This window comes from Herpailurus yagouaroundi, unplaced genomic scaffold, assembly GCF_014898765.1.
Source record: "Herpailurus yagouaroundi ecotype Mexico unplaced genomic scaffold, PumYag 160, whole genome shotgun sequence".
NCBI lineage: Eukaryota > Metazoa > Chordata > Mammalia > Carnivora > Felidae > Herpailurus > Herpailurus yagouaroundi.
Window position 1 is genome coordinate 4,210,027 of NW_024412401.1, and position 22,784 is coordinate 4,232,810.

The window sequence follows — 22,784 nt, forward strand, 5'->3', positions numbered from 1 at the left end:
TAACCGACTGCGCCACCCAGGCGCCCCTCCACCTTTTTTTTTAATGTTTATATTTGAGACAGAGAGAGAGAGAGAGAGAGAGAGAGAGAGAATGAGTGGAGGAGGGGTAGAGAGAAAGGGAGACACAGGATCTGAAGCAGACTCCAGGCTCTGAGCTGTCAGCACAGAGCCCGATGTGGGGCTCGAACCCATGAACCATGAGACCATGACCCGAGCTGAAGTCTGGCACTTAACCGACTGAGTCACCCAGGCGCCCTGGCTTGCTTCCACCTTTTGGCTATTGGGAATACTCCTCCTATAAATGTGGAAACACCTCTTCAAGACCTTGCCTTCAATTATTTTTTTAAAATTAATTTATTTTGAGAGAGAGAGAGAAAGCAAGGGAGGGGAAGAGAGAGGGGGAGAGAGAATGCAAGCAGGCTCCACACTGTCAGTGCCCTGCCTGACATGGGGCTCAATCCAACGAACTATGAGATCACGACCTGAGTCGAAATCAAGAGTCGCATGCTTAACCAACTGAGCCAACCAGGTGCCCCTCAATTCTTTTAGATATATATGCAGAAGTGAGATTACTGGTCTATTAACTTTAAAAAAAATATTTATTTTATTATTCTTTTTTTAAGTTTATTTATTTATTTATTTTGAGAGAGAGAGAGAGAGAGAGAGAGAGAGAGGGAGCAGGCAGATAAGGAAGGGGCAGAGAGAGAGGGAGAGAGAGAGAGAATCCCAAGCACACTCCACACTGTCAGTGCAGAGCCTGATGTGGGGCTTGTACTCATGAACTATGAGATCATGACCTGAGCCGAAGTCGGACGCTTATCCAACTGAGCCACCCCGGTGCTCCTAAAAAAATATTTTATTTTACAATAATTTCTACACCAAACACAGGGCTTGAACTCATAACCCCAAGATCAAGAGTTGTGTGCTCCACCGACTGAGTCAGCTAGGTGCCCCATGGTGTATTAACTTTTATCACAGAACATTAGTGTACTAAGACATGCCTTGTGGGATGTCCTGTTATTTTAGACTGCTCTAGTTTGCTTTAGACATACTACAAATTTTCCCCTGATAATCAAGGCCAATTATCCTGTATAGAAGAACCTTCTTTGCTCTTTGGTTTCCTGGTTTGAGGAGACCAGAAATGATTAGGTGATATTCCCGGCTTGCATTTTAATGGAATGTTGGTATGTCTCATGCTGAAGCATTTCTTCTTCAAAAATCAAGACTTAGACCAAAAAAAAAAAAAAATCTACAGTTTCTGGGATGGGAAAAGCATCACCAGTGAATCATTAGGTGTAATAATGAGATGAGCCAGTCCCATTTCCAACATTTGATTCCAGGAACCATGAATCCTGGCTAGGGCAAAAACATACCACAAATTGATTGCTGACTCACAGCACAGTTTATATCCTGACAATATTATCCTTGTTCTTCAAAATGTTGCCATCCAGCCACTGTAATGACTCTTCAAAAGGCAATTCAACTATGCTGTATGCCAGCTACTTCAGAGTGATGGGAAACATAGTAAGACCAGTGAATTCTATAAAGATGAGCCATTTTCCATATTAATTTGCTGTAAATTGAGTTCCCTAGTTAGAAGCAGTGTTGTGTGGAGTCTGTAATTGTAAGGTGTCTTGTAAAATCACAGATGGTGGTTTCAGCAGAAATTTTATGGTCAGGGAAGGCAACTCTATACCCAGAGTTAGTGTCTACCTTAGTAAGACTAAAACATTCCATCATTCCATGATGGAAGTGACTTAGTAAAATCAACTTGCCACCAGGTGGCTGGCTGGTCTCCTAATGATGGTGTCATTTCATGGGTTCACTGTTTGTCTTTGCTCTTGATAGATTTAGCATACAACAGGGGCTGTATTCCTATCAGTCTTGGTGAATGGAAGTTCATGTTGCTGAGCCCATGTATTGTCTCCATCCTTGCTGCCATGACCCTTTTGTTGTAAGGGAAACAAAGGTGGTAAGGACAAAGGAGGCTGGGAAAAGATGCTGGCTGACATCCACAGAATGCCTCATTTTGTCCTCCTGATTATTAAGATCTTTTTCTACTGGCTGGTCTCGGCACAGTGCCCATTCGGAGAGGTATACCCACGTGCTCCTGCCCAGATCACCTTGGTACCAATTTTCCGGTTGTGTTCTTTTTGAAGCCCTGACCATTTTAGTCAAATAGTTAGCTACTATCCACAAATTGGTGTATATTTGCACTTTTGGTCATTCCAGGCAAAATAATAGTCAGGTCCATAACTTGTTTTTGACTACTGGGAGGATTTCACTTCATTGCTATCCTTCAGGGCCACCCTTGAGGGGGGTTGTAGTGCCACAACTGTCTACTTTTAATTAGTGCCAGCATATCATACAGTACTGTCTATATACTGAGCCCATTTTTTTCTCCCATTAGTCAATGGGTCATAGGAAATTTTTCATGGATTCAGGGTGTGGGTAAGAGAGGAAGCAATATAACAAGAATAGGGCCCATTGGAATCTGGACTATTTGCTCATGTAACTTACTTGTGCCTTCACACTGTATAGACCACTTTCATCTGATGATAGAGTGCTGTTGTGCATGCCAAAATTTATGGATCGTGGATCAGACAATAATGATTTTATGATAGGCAATTCAGGTCACTTGGTAAATTGGTGGCCATGGATGTATTATCTGCTGAGGACTAGTAGCAAGTTTGATTTTTTAAAAATGTTTATTTATTTTGAGAAAATGAGAGAGAGAGGAGAGAGAGAATCCCAGGTAAGCTCCATGTTCAGCACAGAGCCTGGATGCCGGGCTTGATGCAGGTCTCAATCTCATGACTGTGAGATCATGACCTGAGCCGACATCAAGAGTTGGACACTTAACTGACTGAGCCCCCCCAGGTGCCCCCTATAGCTTGGTTTTCGAGAAGAGAATAGTTATCTGTAGAAGATGACTTGCTTTGTTGCAACTCCCTGAAAGTTTACACTAAGATTCTGTAAGGACCTGCTTGAGCTTGAGCAGTCAGAATGCCATCATCAACTTGGTAGGGAGCTAAGTAGAACACGAGAGTCTTCTGGAATGAAAAGTTGATCAAGGTTCCTATAGACTGGATTGCGCCGGAGTTAATATAGCTCTGAGGTAAAGCTGTGAGGGTGTATTGCTAGCCCTGACAGCCGAAAGAAACTGTTCAGGTAGATTTTTTTTTCTTTTTTTTTTTTCAACGTTTATTTATTTATTTATTTATTTATTTAAAAAATTTTTTTTTCAACGTTTATTTATTTTTTTGGGACAGAGAGAGACAGAGCATGAACGGGGGAGGGGCAGAGAGAGAGGGAGACACAGAATCGGAAACAGGCTCCAGGCTCCGAGCTGTCAGCCCAGAGCCTGATGCGGGGCTCAAACTCACGGACCGCGAGATCGTGACCTGGCTGAAGTCGGACGCTTAACCGACTGCGCCACCCAGGCGCCCCGTAGTTTTTTTTTTTTTCTAAAAGGTTGGAAGAAATAGCTTCATTCCAGTTGCCAGGAAATGTACTGACCTGCTCCAGCAATGAAACTGCATCTTTTGCTGCAGCTGCACTTAGAATCACATGTGACTATGCTTACAGTAATATGCTGACATTCCCTAAGATTCATCTGTTTTCTGCACTAAGCCAGATAAGTTGAATGCTCACAGGGTTGAAGTCACCACCCCTGTATCTTTTAAGTCCTTAACAGAGGCACTAATCTCTGCAATCTCTCCAGAAAGGTGGCATTACTTTTGATTTACTATTTCGGTAGGTAAAAGTTCTAGTGACTTCCACTAGCTTTTTTTCTGTTTGGTTTTCCTCTGTAAATCCTTTAATGCTTGAGTCAGGTAACCAATATGGATATGGTGTCAGTTTCTGCATTTGTCTTCTCTTCGTTATGGGTTCCAAACTAGGGAAATGAGCTCGGTTCAAGTACCTACTGCGCCCAATGGCGAAAGATCTGAGCCAGAATTCAGTCGGTCTCTTGACCTCTGTAAGCTCCTACCCTAACTAGTGAACCATAGTAGCATGTTAGTTCTTCCGGAATTAGTGTTCGTTCAGATCCAGTGTCTGGTTTATCCCAGTGAATAACTCCCCTTCTCTAGTGCATAGTCACCTTGGCAAATGGTTGCATGTTTCTTTGAGGAAGGCTAGAAGAAGATTTATAGTATGACTTTCTGGCAGTATGTTGGGGGTTCCAAATGGGACCCTACCTCTTTATTCAAGGGACACCTGCTCTTTGAACTAGCCCAAGTCTGATAATTGACTGAGAGCAAAGACTCTTTTCTGAGTGGATTTAAGTCCTACGTCTGGTAATCAGACTTAGAACTTTTACTCTTCTACAAATCAGATAACATTTTATTTTATTAAATACATTTTTTTTTAGTTTATTTATTTTTTGGAGAGAGAGGGAGAGAGAGAGCAAGCGAGCATGGGAGGGGTAGGGAGGGAGAGAGAATCCCAAGCAGGCCCCCCACTGTCATTGCAGAGCCTGATGCGGGGCTCGAGCTCACGAATGGTGAGATCATGACCTGAGCCAAAATCAAGAGTTGGATGCTTAGCCAACTGAGCCACCCCAGCACCCCGCCAAATCATATAACATTTTGTATTTTACTCCTATGAACACCATGATCAGTTAGCCAACACCTGTGATCTCTGTGGGTAAAAGCATTTTGTTTACTACTTTGATTCCATTATGGTAAACATGTCCATTTTGTTTCTGGAAGTTAAGTGCTACCACCTGGTCTTTGTCGCTCCAGATACCATTGTCTTCATTGATTTCAGGGACCCAGCCTGATGGCTGTTATCTATGGCCTTTCAGCTGCACAGAGCTTATCAAGCCATATAGAGCCAGCTCATGAAAGATTCTGGGACTCGCCTCACCAATGCATTTCTCAAACATTGGTAAAGGAAGGTTTTTTTGTTTTGTTTTTTTTTTTTACTTTCCCTGGAGACATAGTTAGGGGTGGGGGAGCAAGACTTACATTATAAATATTCTCTGTATGTTAAAAAAGTTATAAGCCATTTTCCTTGAGAACTCCAGAATGGGTACCTGTGTTTACAAGATAAGGAAGAAGTTTGTTTATGATCTCAGTGAACAAAGCAAATTGATATACAGAACGTAGTCTCAGTTTGAAAAGCATAACGGCCAACAAAATGTTTATATCTAATGCTTTTAGAGTGAAAAAGGAATTTTCTTGATCATCAATGTATTAAATGTTTAGACTTTCTTAGGTGAAGGTAAAACCCATTTGTATGTTATTTTCTGTGTTTTACTATGTGATTAAAAATCCACATTAAATAGCAGGGTTTTCTTTTTCTCCCTATTCTAAGGATGAACATGACTGTTCATGTTCTACATGTATTTATACATATATACATATACACACATATATGTAGTCTAAAAAAATCTGTCTTTTGTCTTCTATTGTCTCTCTGTTATTTCTTTATTATTATTATTTTCTAAATGTTTACTTAGTTTTGAGAGAGAGAGACAGAGTTTGAGCATGGAAGGGCAGGGAGAGAAGGAGACACAGAATCCAAAGCAGGCTCCAGGCTCTGAGCTGTTAGCACAGAGCCCAACGTGGGACTGGAACTCACGAACTGTGAGATCATGACCTGAGCCCAAGTCAACACTTAACTGACTAAGCTGCCCATGTACCCCATGTCTCTCCATTATTTCTTAATAATTCTCCCCTTTTGGAGTCTTGCAGGAGACTGAGGTAGATAAGAGAATGAATATCTGAGAAAGTTGAAGAGATAGACTCAATTTAATGTTTCTACTGTGGAATTACAGTATTACCAAAGTAATAACACTAGCTTCAAAGTGGTTTATTTGGGTCATGTAGAAATACTTAGTTTTTGGGGCGCCTGGGTGGCTCAGTCGGTTAAGCGTCTGACTTCGGCTCAGGTCATGATCTCGCAGTCCGTGAGTTCGAGCCCCGTGTCGGCTCTGTGCTGACAGCTCAGAGCCTGGAGCCTGTTTCAGATTCTGTGTCTCCCTCTCTCTCTGACCCTCCCCCGTTCATGCTGTCTCTCCCTGTCTCAAAAATAAAATAAACGTTAAAAAAAATTAAAAAAAAAATACTTAGTTTTTGAGCTTGTCTAAAAGAAAATATTTATATATTATTATTATTATTATTATTATTATTATTATTTTAGAGAGAGAGAGTGTGAGAGGGGAAGAGGGACAGAGAGAGAGAGAGAGAGAGAGAGAGAGAGAGAGACAGAGTCCCAAGCAGGTCCCACACTTAGCGTGGAGCTTGACATGGGGCTCGATCCCATGACCCTGGGATCACGACCTGAGCCAAAATCACCAGCTGGACACTCAACTGACTGAACCACCCAGGCACCCCTGAAAGAAAACATTTAAATAGAGAGCTTGTAGCCATTTTTTTCTATCTTCTCTCTGCTATGGGCTATTCGTTCATTCAAAAAAAAAAAAAGATTTGCCTTTATGTAATAATTTTAGGTAAGTCTATACCTAAGAAACATAGAAATTGGGTGCTATATATTAGGCTAGCAGTTTCTAATCTACCATGAGATAATGAAAGAAATATATGCCCTTGACAAGAGATTGATTAGTCCCAAACAAGATGGAAAATTTATTCTTCCCTGAGAACCTTCTCTGATAAGAAGCACAGCCAGTTGAGGTTGGCCTTTTCAGCCAGATAATTATGCCACAACCCTAGTGGAATTGTTAATCAGAGTCAGATTCAGGTAATTCGCCCTGAATCACAAAAGATAATAATGCTCAAGTAGGTGTCTACAAAACAAAATCATATTGTACATACCAGAAGAGAAGAATATCATTATAAATAATAAAACATTCACTGGGTTATGATATGGGTACACACACATGCATACATTTTTGTATTTAGTGTAAGTGTTATGATGTCTCGTAGTAATATGAAATAAAATGTGAAAAAAAAACCCAAACAAAAAACAAACAAACAAAAAATGTTGCCAAGGAACATCCAGAGTTGAAATGGTCTTAATATTAAAAGTGAGTGAGAGAGATTGAAGCAGATAGTGGTGATGTGCAAGTATAGGCTGGCATCCAGTACAGAGACGTACACATATAGACGACATTGGAAGGTTTTGAGTTAGTGCTGTTGAAGTATATAGTGTTCTGACACATTCTGTTCTTCATTTGGACTTTGACCTTTGAAAAGCCATTTATGACCACTTTTCAAATTGTTTTTTATTGCTCTTTATCTGCGTTTTTAGAGCTCCTTTTGATATCTTTAACTGTTTATTGTTTCTTGGGCCATGATGCAGTGGTTATTATTAGGGTAAGTCAAATTAGTCAATAAGGTCCTGGGTCCTAGTGACCTTTACTTTTTCTTTATAAGCCTTTTGCCATGTTAAGGAACCAGGAACTATTTCTTTTTATGATGGATGTGGGTGACTTAATGTATACGTTGTACTTCAACTGAACTTTATTGTATAAACATTTTCAAGCAAAGAAACTTTATTTTATGTAGAATATAAGAATATGCATGGGTCAGTAAGGAGAGGTCATTTTGTCCCCTTACCCCTCAACACTCCTATTAAACTGGTTTTATTCTTCTGAATTTCTAAGAGGAAGTTTTCTCCCTTATTGTAAAAGCCAGCAGATTTCCCGAGTGTCCTTGAATGATTTATTCATGGCCTACTTGTGTAGTAGCAAAAGAAAAGAATTATACATTACATTTTTTTTATCTTGTGCAACAGCAATTTTTTAAAAAATATATTTGGTAAGACTTTTAATAAAATTTTTAATGAGTTGTCTTTCTAACTCATAGTTAATTACAAAGAGTACTGTCTTCTCCATTATCATGGCTCAGAGCAGCGTCTTTTTTTTTTGCCCAGCTGGGATATGTGTTGCTTCTATATTACTTTTGGTTTTTAAGTTAAATATTCTTCTTCTGTTTAAAAAAAAAATCTAGGGGCGCCTGGGTGGCGCAGTCGGTTAAGTGTCCGACTTCAGCCAGGTCACGATCTCGCGGTCCGTGAGTTCGAGCCCCGCGTCAGGCTCTGGGCTGATGGCTCAGAGCCTGGAGCCTGTTTCCGATTCTGTGTCTCCCTCTCTCTCTGCCCCTCCCCCGTTCATGCTCTGTCTCTCTCTGTCCCAAAAATAAATAAACGTTGAAAAAAAAAAATTAAAAAAAAAAAAATCTAAGGTGTACCCATACTTGAGAGAGTGTTTAAATTATACCTTGATGAATATAATCAATTTATTAATAACATTTTATCCAAAATTAAAACAGTAAATATCAACAATGTGCTGAGATGAAGTTAGTCTGTCATTGACCCCCCAATTTTTTCTTCTTTCTCCCTCCTTTTATTTTTGTCTTTCTTTCTTCCTTTCTTCCTTCCTCTCTCCCTTCCTTCCTTCCTTCCTTCCTTCCTTCCTTCCTTCCTTCCTTCCTTCCATTATTCTTCTTTCCTTTATTATTGCCCTCTTCCCCATCTTTCCAAAGTTCCAGCAATTGAATACATGAAGAATGGATAAATGATCTCATGTAATTACTGGCTTACTATCTTTCCTCCTCTTTTTAGACTGTAAATTCTATGAGGACAGATACCACGCCAATCTTATTTACCTCCATGTATCTAATGCCTTGGATTAGTACACAGTAGGAATTCAGTAAAGTATATGAATGAATAATAAAACGTATATTATGAATGCTTCTTTTTGAAATCACCCTTGTTGAAAATATGTTTCTTGTTTATTGAAATATTTAGATTATAAAATATGCTAGGGAGAAATTATAATATGAAAAGAAAAATCTTTTAATAAGAATATTTTAAAATTTGCTATTTGTTTAACAGAAGTACAGTGGACAATCAATTTAAAGTGGTTTTTAAAACTAAACTTTTGATTATTTTGGATTAATCTTTTGAACTACATTTGACCATGTGACCTTGATTAGCTCAACTGACTTATGGCCCAACTAAATTAAAATAGTTTGAGGGCATAATATGGAAATACTCATATTTTTACAATAAGTATCAGTTTTAAGGGTTTTAATTGAAACATGATGTGGGCCTGTGTAGATAATAGCGTTTTTATTATTTATTTCAAATTGTAACTTGAGAATTTTAAGGATTGAAGAATATTTCCAAGTATAACAGAAAATGATGTGCTCTTGGGTTCAGAAATTATTAGTTAAGCAAAATAAGCCTGACTGATCAGAAACACAAGGACCAGAGTAAATGTATATAACTCCCCCAAACAATGTTAGTATATAGACCGTTCATTTAATTGTTGGATAACAGGTATGTACACATACGTTATGTAGAAGATAGGAAAAAAAGAAAAGAGCTCACTACTAACTACAGTGTGGGCCTTTGTAAGGTACGAAGTAGCCATAAGTCTGAACTTGATATATTATGAGCTTAATTTGATCACTTGTTTAGAAAGGCTATTAATACTTGGCTATACAGCAGTATACTTTGGAGAATACGACTCTCCTCGATGTTTCCTAATACCTTTTCAGCTCTATCTAATTGTAATCTCTCTGTTACTCTTTGCTTAGCTTTTGTCTCTTTGTGACTTTGGGATATATTTTCATCTTACATTTTTCTCTAGGCATCCACAAGGACAAAGATAAACCTCCCAGCTTCTCTGTTGTCCTTGAGACTTTGAGGCGTACCTTGACAGATTACCAGAACAAGCTGGAAGACGCGTCTAATGAGGTAACACTGGCACTGTTTGGCTCCACACATATAGCCTTCGGCCTGCAGCAGTGCATTCCCTTGCTTGCTACAAAGGTCAGAAAGATGGGGGATGTTGAATTGACAGCTTCACAGATACAAAAAATAATAAATTGTCCGTCACTGTTCTTTCTTTAAGTGTGGCCTAAAGTGGTGTCTCACTTACGTTTTCGTAACTCTGCAGTCACACTGTGATTTTCAAAGTTGTAAAGACTCTGTCGCTTTCCCGGCCTTCAAAATGTATCTATCTTGACTTAATAAAAAACTGCACGAGTCTTCTGTGTTCATATGTTTCTATTTAAGTGTTAATGTGCTTTTATGAAATTAGGGATAGGTAGTGGAAATTGAGGCTGGGTCAATTATTTTAGGTTAAGATTTCTAGAAATTGAGGAGGTCTTAATGAAAAAAAGAGAGAAGTTCTCATTTTCTAAAGAACGTAAATGTTGTTAGAAGTTTTCAAAAACAAGCATCTGTTTGATGTAGCCTGCTAGTTTTTAATTTGCTGATTAAAAAATCTCGTGCTTCTCTTTATCATCTCATTTGTATTGTTTAATGTGTGGGTTGATAATTTTCTTGGGTATTAAAATATTTTATGAGTTTATGCTTAAAAATTGAAGAGTTTGTTTAGTTGCATCTTGTCGAATTAGAGAGTATGAAATAATTACATTAAACACAATTAGTTAGCAGAACAACAAACAGACTGTTCAAACCAAAGACAAGCCACATAGCATGGAATTTGGTGTTTATCCTTTTGTTTGTTTCTTTCAAGCAATACAAGGCCATTATATCCTTATATTTCACATTTCAAAAGATTTTTTTTTTTGCTTTAGTTTACCAAGGTCAACGAAGGAGGAAAAGTGAGCCTTCTTAATGCCCTCTGTCATTGTTCAGAAGGCAAAAGCGAAAATGACCGCTGGAATAATTAAATTGCCATAAAGAACAAATATTGCCAAGTCGCTCCCAGTGAGACAAGGCAACCTGTATTGTTAGTACTTTCTGAAACTCTTCTGAGGCCCAGGTCTGGAAGCTGCAGGGTAACTAGGAACATATTACCCACAGCGAATTGTTATTTGGGAGGATGAATGTCACATGATCCTCAGCACAGTTGAAAAGTCGACTCAGCAGGCTTTGGCTTAGTAATGTGCTTTGTTGTGAACCAGTGCCAGAGACAGCAGTGGGGAGACCAAGGGGGTGGCTGAAAAGAAAGCAAAAAGAGCAGTCTGACAGAAAGAAGAATGAACTGTCAAAGAAAATAAATCACAAGCGGAGCAGGACCAACTGATGACCTGCCACAAGCCTTCCCAGTAGGACTGCCTGTGACCGACCCTGAAGTTGTCATATGGAGGGAGAGACCAGTGAATACCCTCATGATGTATAGAGAGAACAGTCTTCAGCTCTGTCCTTTTTCTCTTTCCATATAGATGCCACTGCTTTTGGCATGTTGGTCCAGGAGGATTTTAAGAATAAAGTTGTATTTGTTTACAGTAAGAATAAAATCCTTTATCCAGCCATCGAGTAAATGCACAGTAACATCACTGACATTTTAAGCTTGAATGCTTTCTTTTCTTTTTAGCCATGCGCACTTGTGACAGAAATGACATAGTTAACCAAAAGAAGGAATTTTTTTTAACTGTTAATCACTATTGGAACATTGGTATTTAAGTAATTGCATAAAAAACATTTAAAGATTAGCTTTTTTGAGTTACCCGTCCTTGAAAAATACAAAAAAAGTAACTTCCGTTTTCTTTCATCAGCTAAACAGCGTGAATGATGCTAAGGAAAAAGCATCGAATGAACTCAGTTCTACCCAACAGAAGATAGAATCTCACACTAAAAATATTAAGGTATTAGGACTTAGAATGACTTTTTCTTTTTGTATTAAGAGACCCAAATGACTATCGAGGGAATATTTTAAAGTAGAACTATCTGAAAATGTATCTTCCTATTTTTTATTAAGTACATTTGGATCCAGTTTTGAATTTTTATTGTTGATCAAAGAAACAAGAATGGTTTTTTCATTAAAAAAATAAAACTTGGTTGGAAATTATTTTGGTTAAAGGAAAAATGCATTTCCCAGATTTAATTATAATACCACAGACTGAAAAAAACGATTTAAGATTTAATGCCCAGCCTCAGATACATATTCAACATATTTTACATAAGCACATCAGTATTTGGAGTCAGTTTTCATCATTGTAGGGTGGAGCCATTGTTTTTAATGCATCAGGCCTAGTAACGGGCTGGGGCCGCACCTGGCTATGGTCCAGGACAACAGTTTATTTTATTCTCTGCACTGGTTTTATGTATTACATCTTTGCAGAATCATACTGAGGCAAGTGTGGGAGTCGGAATGTCTTTGTATTGCTTAATGTTGAGTTTGTCATGGACATACTTCAGTAGAGTTTGTTAATAAGGTTGAAGAAGAAATAATTCAGAATCTTATGTCCCACATACGAGATTTCTGTTAGAATTTGCATGTCATTGGGAAGTAAATGTTCTTATACGGAAGGTAAAAGATTTCATTTAAAAGTGTTATTTACGTGTTATTAAAATGCTTTGAGCTACCAAGTTATTATTATTTTTTTTAATGATGAATTGAAAGGAAAAGTCCTTTTCAAAGAGCTTTTTGGAATTAGCTACCTTGGGAATATTTTATGTTTACATGTTAAAACTTAGCAGTTTTTTCCTAACTTTTGAGCTACAATAGCATACTTTAGAAAATACATTCAATCAAATACCTTAAAATGCCTAAGTATGTTTGGCACTGTAGTCAGATGCTTGCCTTTACGATTCTTTTATGGTAAAGCTTAGGAAGTCTTCATTATGTATTTTACATTTGCACCCTCGGCCCCTTTACTGGCCGGCCTTCATATGGTCTCTTTATTTTGTATCTCTGACAGGACCTTCAGGATAAACTGGCTGATGTCAGTAAAGAGTTAAGTCATTTACGCACTAAATGTGCAGACAGAGAGGCTCTCGTAAGCACTTTGAAAGCGGAACTACAAAATGTGCTGCACTGTTGGGAGAAAGAAAAGGCTCGAGCGGCCCAATCGGAGAGTGAACTGCAGAAGCTTTCCCAGGCTTTCCAGAAGGATACTGAGGTATCACCTGAGACGGGATGCCTGGCAGGAAAGGCCTTCACTAATCTCGGTTTTAGAAATTTACATACATCACGTGGCTATTTTTACTTAATTCAAAAAAATTTAATTTAATTCAAAAAAATTGTTCTGAGCCAACCGTTTTGAAATAGTCATGCCAGTCGCAAAATCGGTCACTCTTTCACTATCAGGTCATCCTAATTTGGAGAGAAGTGATAGAGTTTAACCCCTCGGTCACTCGTGCCGCTTGTATCCCCAGCACTTACGCTCCTGATGGTCCTTTCAAAGTTTGCCTATTTGCCACTGACAAAACTATTTTTTATCTCAGTAGTTTAGCAGCTGAACATGGTGGGAATATGTTTCTCATGATCAGAAAGAACCAGACTTGGCTAGAGGTACTTCTGTTTGCAAAATGTGAACATGGACAAGCCACACAGCTTAGTCTCTCCACATCTTTCCTTATTTGCAAAACAGAAGTAATATCTGCTCTAATAGACAGTCTCCTTACTCTTTACAATTACAGGGTAGTAACCAAAATGTGGAAAAATAGAAGTCACCCCCAATATTAAACCTTTATTTGGATGCCCTCAAGAGTTGCCTATGCATTTTTATTTATTAATAAATTCTTAAAATATTATGGCAAAACTTTTATGTTCTGTGTGAGGCTGGGTGAATGGAATTGTTATCTTATATGTTCTTTCACCCATGGGATATAGAGCTAGTTTAGCTAGTGTGGAGCTGGTTTATCTGAGTCTTCCTGCATATTGAGTTCATTACTCCAACAAATATGGACATGAATGCCAAGAGAGTAAAAAGGAAACATTCTTTCCACTCTTCTTACAGTCTGGGATTTAAATTGTGTCCACATGAAGGGGCTGGAATTGTTCTACACATCAGATAATGATTAAAGTAAAGGAAACTAGAAGCCTGACTGTATTGTAAAGTCAGCATGTCTACAGCATTGTGGTTGGGTTCAACATGTGTGAATTGATTTTGGATCTTGAGATTCTCTTTTCACGCCAAATGGATGATTATCATGCATGGTTTGTCACAGCCCAAGCAAAAAGGACATAATGGCGACACAATGAATTATCCTTTAGGATGAACTTGATCACTTGGCAGAATGTGGAGGGTGAAGACCTTTAGTGCCTGAATATCACATTTGGTTAGTTGGATTTAATAAGGTTTTTAAGTATCTCAACCCAGTTGAAAATGCAAAAGACATCTTTAGCTGCTTAAAAAAGAAAAAGGCGTAACATATTTATGAAGATTCTTCTGATATCCTAACTCAAGTTAATGGCTGTAACTACATATTAAAATTTTTTGGCTTTAAATTGTTATATTGGGAAAAAGTAAGGTGTCATCTAGAGACAATTAAAGATACACATTTTGATATATATAGAAAAACTTTCCCCACAATTTATAAACACAAAACCTTTGCATATGCTAGATACAGTTATTCTTGCCTAGAAGGTTAGCATTTCTATTTTTCCCCCCTCAAATTTCCTTCTTTTAAAAGTTTTCTTTTCTTGCTGGTCTATTAAAAAAATCTTGAGGCAACTTATTATCTACATAAAATATCCTTTTGCAGCTTTACAATTGCCTTGTCTTGAGTTCCACTCTTTGGCAGTTTATAGATGAAACACCTTATAAAGAGAGCCATTTGGCACATTAGTAAATAAACTTTTTGTGTGTTCAAGATGGGATCGGCTTTTTACTGAATTCTACGGCATAGTGTTTCTAGGTCGTTAAACAATGGATGGTTTAGTTACTACAATGGCAATATAATTTTAAAGAACTTTTTATTGTACATTTCTAATTGGGCAGTTTTGGAAATATGTCTTGGGCAGCCATGTCCATTTCTTTTTGCCTGTTACTTTGTAATATTTAAACACCTGTAAATGCTCAATGTGCCAAATACTATATGAACTTACAGGGAAAACAGATGAGCCCCTCTTCCATATCTTTCATATCACTGTCTGCTTTGCCTAAGGGGCTTGGGATAGATTTCCTATAAGAGGTAAGCAAACTGGAATCTCTGGGGGAAGAAGAAAGCTGAGTAATTGTGTACATGTAAAGCACAGATATTGTATAACTTTGTCTTCAGTGGAACTGAGCAACAGTCTTCTCTCTATATTGGTTTTTTGACTTAAATAACATCTGTTTGGGCAGATGTAAATATGAAACTGTAGAATGACTCTACCGACATCTAGTTAAAAGGGCTTAGAAACAATTAGTCCAGACATGTCATGTATCTGAGAAAGGTGATGTCTGAACAGGCACTTAGGTGACATCCTCAGTAGTAACAGAACTGGGGTCAGAACCCTGGTCTTTTGGCTTCTAGACTTCAGATTTTTGGTTTTGAATACCAAGTTTAATCAATTCTAAGTTTGTATCTGCTGTGTAGTTTTGAATGTAAAAAAAATACCCAAAATGACAGTATTCTGAGACTTGAACATTTTAATTCCTTCTCAAGTTTTTGAAACAAATACTTCCCCGTGCATAGTGTGTGTTTTACTTCTTACAATGTGGATATACTGGAATTATTATTTTTTTTTTCTCACAGGAGAAGCTAACCTTTCTTCATACCTTGTATCAGCACTTGATAGCAGGCTGTGTGCTCATAAAACAACCAGAAGGCATGCTGGATAAATTCTCGTGGTCCGAGCTCTGTGCAGTCTTGCAGGAGAATGTTGATGCCCTGATCTCAGACCTCACCAGGGCTAATGAGAAGGTAACTGTCCTCAGGCACCAGATACCTCTATTAAATTCAGTGACATTTGTCCACATCACAGTATCATTAAGAGGGGCTGACATTCATCTTATTTCAAAAAGAATTTGGGTGTTAATAATTCAATACCATTAATTATGGCTTGTCTACAACTCAGTTTGATGCCATTGCTGTGGGCATGTAAATGTGACTGAAGTCTGTATGAAGTCTCTAAGCTCCACACTCTGTGCAGGACATGCTAATACTACTAGCCAGTATTAGCCACAGGGACCTAATTAAAAGAAAATAAATTAATCTTACTGATGAAGCAATTCAAAGAACTTAGTCATTTACATTAATAAACCAACTCTTTATGTTAGCATAAAATAGAAACAAGATACAGCTATTCAAAAACATGATCTTAAAATTTTTGCTCAGGAAATAATGAGGTGTTACTTTAAAAGCACTTAAAAATTTAAAATTATGTTTATGATATTTCTTGAATTATAATAAGATGTGTATTACAAAACCCTTTCCATGCTGTAGCATGTGAGAGGTATACACGGTAGGAGAAAACAGTAGACTCTTAGGATCATTTTACCATTCATGAGCCCAGAAATTCAGTCTTTCAAAAAATTTTTTAAAAAGCCCTATTTTGGTGATGGAAAATTAAGATGGCTTAGCAGACCAACATATTTCACCATTGAAGATATCAGTTCTTATCCTGGGTCTATTGAACTGCTCAGAACTATGTTATGTGGTCCGGTTTCCAGATCTTAGTTGAAATGGCTCTTGGTCTTATGGGACGTGAAGAGAAAAATGTACCTAAGTTGTTGTTGTGGTGGTGGTTTTTGTTGTTGTTTTTAACTCTAATCTGTTGAATTAATGAAACAGCATCTTGGCCTAATTTTAGACTGAGGGCATTTTGCCTTGGTTCAATTGGCAAATACAACCACGGGCACTGAGAAGTAGGATTGAGGAAATGAGGGAATACATTGTGAGAAGCCCAGATGCTGTTCATGATTGTGAATGTGTGTATAATGGGTTTGAAAATTACTGGCAATTAAAATGAGTACATGTTTGAACCCTCTGAGATGGTATTATGTTTTAACAGTTTTTCATAGTTTCGAACATCATTAATTGTCGTACATCTCAGATGATTTTCTTTCCAGCGTTTGGAACGTGAAATAAAAAAATGGTTGTACTGTTCTGTTTTATTATATGTAAAATGTTTGTAGATTTGTAAATCTCATTGAAATGCTGTTTCCCATTGAAGAGCTTTGGTTCTAGAAATAAGAATAGTCTTCTTAATTTTCTCAGTAAAGTTGATTCTAGAGTGAGTAACTTTATTAGAAAGAGAAAAATGGTTTGTCATCTCAGCGTATGTGCATATAAATGACACCATATTCTTCTAAAATATGATTATTTGCCCTACCGATTTCTGTTTCTTAATTTTTGGGTTTTCATTTTAACTTACAATTTTTATGTGAGCTTAAGGAATGAATCATAGGTGAAAATTTTGGATGGTTTTGGGGGAGATGTACAAAGAAATGTTTTGTGAGCCTATCTCATTCTCTGTTGCATTTCCCTGTTTAGATAAGTCATCTGGAATATATCTGTAAAAACAAGTCTGACACAATGAGGGAGCTTCAGCACACACAGGAAGACACTTTTAACAAAGTGGCAGAGCAGATCAAAGCCCAGGAGAGCTGCTGGCAGAAACAAAAGAAGGAACTGGAGTTGCAGTACTCCGAGCTCCTCTCTGAGGTGCAGAAGAGGGCACAGGTATGCTTCTCCTGCAGAGCTTTAAAAAACGGGCTGATCAAATATTTTACTATTTCAGGTGTTTTCTTTTAGTACCAATGCCAAATCCGTTTGGAACTTTTGAGAATGCCTAGAACTTATTCTGCACACATACATGTGATCATGCAAACACATACACATACTCACAAATGCATGTGTGTGTGCGTGTATATGTGTGTCTGCATGTGTATTAAGGATTGTCTTATAGTTAAGTTGGGAAGTAGGTTTCTGGTTAAAGCACCTTAGAATGCACTGATCAAGTAAATGATAACATTGCATTTCCTTTATTTATTTTTAAAATGAAAGGTTAAGAGATTTGGTCAAATGTCAGTTTTAGTCTAGATAATCCTTTTGTCTGGTTTATTACACTTGTGGGGGTTCCTATATGAACCATCATTTTAATTCATTTGGGGTTGAAATTTGTTATACTTCCTAATATTATATAAGAACTAGAGTTATAATTGTAGACCCTGTAGCAAAATCATTCACTGTTGGATGAATTATTTTTTTTTTTTTTATGTTGGATTCGACTGAGAACAGAAGTTTTGGGTAGTTAACATAGCTGTATTTTTCCCTATATAAATTATTCTCATCATAATTTATATTGTTAACTGTCATCCTTGCCCAATCAGGAATAACATACAAAGATAGTGTATACTTTTTTTTGGGGGGGGGTATTGACTTTGATAATAGTTCATGTGTTCCTAAGATAAGATGCTTAGGACTCTGATTCAGTGTTTACCCTCTTTATTTGGTCCATAATTATATCGTTTCATACTTCTATTGGCAAGTTTAATTAAAAAATATTATTTTTGTTTGTTAATAGTTTCAGGTTGCTTAAAATAAGCAACATGTGAACTTATGCCTTCTTCTATGAATTTGAATGAATTAATACACTCTCTAAAAGTAGCTATTTGTTGTGTTCAGTGTTGCAGGGTGACATGTGATATGATCTGCATTTCGAGGTGCCTGGGTAGCTCAGTCGGTTAAGCCTCCGACTCTTGATTTTGGCTCAGGTCATGATCTCAAGGTTGTGAGATGGAGCCCCACCTCCGGCTCCCTGCTGACAGGTGGAACCCAGTTGGGACTCTGTCTTTCCCCCTCTCTCTTCCCCTCCCTGGTCTCTCTCTCTCTCTCTCTCTCTCTAAATAAACTTAAAAAAAAAAACTTAAAATATTTCATTATTCCAGAAAGTTCTTTTATGCCCTCTTTCAGTTTCCACTCCATGGGCTACCATTGTTCCAATCCTATCATCATAGATTACTTTCACTTGCCCTTGAGTTTCCTCTCAATGGAATCATTCAATATGTAGTGTTTGGTGGTTGGCTTATTTCACTCAAAATAGTGTTTTGATAGTCATCCATGTTGTTGTGTATTCACAACATGTTGGTAATTCATTCTTTTTTATGGTGAGATAGTATTCCATTTTATAATTACACCACAATTTGATAGATTGTGAGTGGATGGATATTTGGGTTGTTTCCAGTTTTGGGCTGTCGTAAATAAAATTGCAGCAAGTATTATTGTATGAGTATTTTGTTGACGTAAGTTTTCCTTTCTCTTTAAGAAATGAAAGTTAAGAGTGAATTTGCTAGGTCATGGTGTAGGTGTATGTTTATAAAAAAAACTATCAACATTTTTTCCATTTTTCCAAAATGGCTGTATCATATTATATTTTCATGACCAATATATGAGAATTTCCATTGTTCTACATCCTCTGCAATATTTGGTATTGTCAGTCTTTTAAATTTTAGTCACTCTAGTTGTTTTAAAAAGGTGTTTCACTGTGGTTTTAATTAATGTTTTCTTGGTGATTAATGATATTCAGCACTTTTCATGTTCTTATTGGTCATTCCTATATCTTCTTTTGTGAAGTGTCTCTTCAAGTGTTTGCCCATTAAAAAATTGGGATTCTTTGTGTTTTTATTATTGATTTGTAAGAGTTCTTTAGATATTCTGGATATAAATCCCTTGTTGTACATATGTATCACAGATATTACTTTCCAGTATCTCACTTGTCTTTTCATGTTTTAATGTTTCTTTTGATGATCCCAAGTTTTAAGATTTTGATGAAATGCAACCTACAAATGTTTTTCTCTTTTGAGTATTTATTTTTATGTGGCAAGCAATGTTTCTATACCCCCAAGGTTGTTAAGATAATCTCCTAGTGTTTCTTCTGGAAGTTTTAAAGTTTTAGCATTTATGATTAGGTCTGTGATCCATCTCAAATTAATCTTTGTATGTAATATTAGGTAGAGGCTGAGGTTCATTTCTGCCCTGTATTTATTGTTCCCACACCATTGTTCACGACTTTGCTTTCCTCATTGACAAGCCTTGATCCGTTTGTGAAAAAAAACCTGACCATATAGAAGAACCACAGATTTGTTGTGTATCCCTATGGTTTTGCCTCTTCCAGAATGTCATGTAAGTGGTCCGTACAGTCTTGCCTTTTCCAGAATGTCATATAAGTGGAATCCTACAGTATGTAGCCTTTTTGGGTCTGACTTTTGTTTCACTTAGCAAAATATGTTTGGGAATTATTCATGTTGTTGCATGTATCAGTAGCAGTTCATTCCTTTTTACTACTGAGCTATATTCCATTGGATGGATACCATTGTTTGTTTATACTTGCTGATGGGCCTTCGGGTCATTGTTTTTGTTTTCTAGCAATTATGACCAAGGAAGTTTTAAATATGCATGGATAGGTTCTTGTGTGATCATAAATTTTCATTTCTCTTGGGTAAATACTTAGAGGAGTGTGATTTCTGGTTATATGGTAAGTACCTATTTATATGTTATATAAATGGTTCTATGGTGAGAAACTATGAAATTGTTTTCCCAAGTGGCTGTACCATTCTGAGCTCCCTCTAGCAATGTAAGGGAGTTCTAACTGCTCTGTATCCGTGCCAGCATGCTGTTTCATAATTTTTTTTGTCTTTTCTAGATATTCTAGTAGGCGTGTAGTGATTGTGGTTTTAATTTCTGTTTTCCCTAGTGAATACTAATGTTGAGCATTTTTTTCATATGCTTATTTGCCATCTGTGTGAATTATCTGTTCGCATGTTTTGCCCACTTTTTTAAAAAGTTTATTTATTTTGAGAGAGCAAGAAAGAGAGAGAGTGCGAGTGGAGGAGAGGCAGAGAGAGAGGGAGAGAGAGAATCCCAAGCAGACTCTGAGCTGTGAGCACAAAGCCTGATGCAGGGCTTGATCCCACGAACCTGTCCAATCAAGAGTTGAACACTTAAGTGACTGAGCCACCCAGGCGCCCCTGTGCCCCCTTTTTAACTGGGTTGCTTAGTTCCTTGTCACTGAATTTTGAGAGTTGTTTATGTATTCTGGATAGAAACCTTTTGTCAGATAAGTGATTTGCAAAAATTTTCTCCCATTCACATAAAAGTCCTTTTTGCAGAGCAGATGTTTAAAATTTTTATAAAGTCCACCTTATCAATGTTTTTCTTTTATGGATTATGACTTTAGTGTTGTATCTAAGAACTCTTGGCTTAGTGTAAGGTCATCAAGATTTCCTCCTGTTTTTTCTTCTATAGGTTTTGTAGTTTTAGGTTTTAGAAATAGGTCTATGATTCATTTTCAGTGAATTTTTATAAAGATGTGAGGTATGGGTTGATGTCCATTCTTTTCATGTGGATATTCAGTTAATCCAGGACTATTTGTTGAAAGATTATCCTTTCTCTATTGAATTGCCTTTGTACTCTGTCAAAATCCATTTCCTGTATTTGTGTAGATCTATTTCTGTACTTTCTCAACTGTTCCATTTATTTATGTGTGTGTTCATTTTTAATACTATACTGAGTTGATTTTTGTAGCTTTTTAGTAAGTCTTGAAATTAGGAAGTATGATTCTTCAAACTTTCATCATTTCCTATCAGTTTTTTTAATTGGATAAATTTAACATGTAACCTTGTATAAATTTAAGTGTATATTGTGTTACTTTGATACATTTATATATGTAATATAGTTGCCATTGTAATGATATTTATCACATTACATACTTGCAGTACATTATTATTATCATTGTTCGACAAACTGTACATTTAATCTCTATGGCTATTTTAGTACTCATTACAAGTTTATACACTTAAACAGCATCCATTTAACACCCCTACTCTCTACTCTTCCATTTCCTGGTAACCACCATTTTATTTTCTGTTTTTTTTTTAATTTTTTTTTTAGCATGTTTGGTCTTTTAAGATTCCATGTATAAGTGATACCCTATAGTACTTCTCTTTGTCTGGCTTATCCCATTTAGCATAATGTTTTCAAGGTCCATCTGTGATTTTGCAAATGATAGGATAGCCTCCTTTCTCATGGCTAAGTAATATTTTATTGTGCATATATATCACATCTTTTTTAATCCACTCATCCATTAATGGGCATTTGGTTGCTTCCCTATCGCTGCTATTGTCAATAGTGTTGCAATAAACATGGAGGTGTGTGTATCTCATCGAATTCCTGTTTTCATTTCCTTTGAGTATATTCCCAGAAATGGAGTTGCTGGAATGTATGGTAGGTATGTTTTCAAGTTTTTGAGTGACCTCCATATTGTTTTCCATAGTGGTTGGACTAATTTACATTCCCATGTTCTCGCCAGCACCTGCTGTCTCTTGTCTTCTTGATGATAGCCATTCCAGCGGGTATGAGGTGATATCTCAGTGCGGTTTTCATTTGCATTTCCCTGATGATTAGTGATGTTGAGCATCTGCTCATGTGCTTTTTAACTATTTTGATGTCCTCTTTGGAAAAATGTCTCTTTAGTTCTTCTGCCCATTTAAAAAACGAGAGTGTTTATTCATTATTAAGTTGTGTTAGTTCTCTGTATATTTTTGGATATTAACCCCGTATCTGATATGTGACTTACAAAAAATATTTCCCATGTTGAAGGCTGCCTTTTTATTTTGTTAGTTTCTTTTGCTGTGCAGAAGCTTTTGAGTTTGATGTAGTCCTGTTTGTTGATTTTTGCTTTTGTTGTTTGTGCTTTTGGTGTCAGGTACAAAGAATCATTGCTAAGTATCAATGAGCTTCTTTCCTATCTTCTAGGAGTTTCTTGGTATCAGGTGTTATATTTAAGTCTTTGATCCATTCTGAGTTAACTTTTGTAAGCGGTGTGAGTTAGAGGTCCAGGTTCATTATTTTGCATGTGTTCCCCTAAATTTCCCAGTACCGTTTGAAGAGAATATCTTTTACCCATTGGGTGTTCTTGGTTCTCTTGTCGAATATTAGTTGACTGTATATGCTGAGATTTAATTCTGGGCTCTCTGTTCTGGTCTGTGTCTATTTTTGTGCCAGTATCATACTGTTTTTATTACTATGGCTTGGTGATGATATGATCTTATATGTAGAAAACTTTAAATAACCAATCAAAAAACTTCTCGGATTAATCAATGATTTCAGTAAAGTAGCAGGTTAACAAAATCAACTTACAGAGATCATGAAACATTAGAAAAAGAAATAAAGAAAACTATCCC

At 37.0% G+C, this 22,784-nt stretch overlaps 1 protein-coding gene across 9 annotated transcripts in view; it reads left to right on the forward strand.

The window, feature by feature from the left end:
• Positions 1-22,784, forward strand: part of CCDC171 (coiled-coil domain containing 171) — a 309,506-nt gene that overhangs the window by 110,868 nt on the left and 175,854 nt on the right. For all 9 annotated transcript variants that reach the window (XM_040481303.1, XM_040481300.1, XM_040481302.1 and 6 more), the window contains 5 exons: positions 9,566-9,672; positions 11,445-11,534; positions 12,591-12,791; positions 15,355-15,522; positions 17,095-17,283. In XM_040481303.1, coding sequence (XP_040337237.1) covers positions 9,566-9,672; positions 11,445-11,534; positions 12,591-12,791; positions 15,355-15,522; positions 17,095-17,283 — 755 coding nt within the window. The remainder of the gene's footprint in view (positions 1-9,565; positions 9,673-11,444; positions 11,535-12,590; positions 12,792-15,354; positions 15,523-17,094; positions 17,284-22,784) is intronic.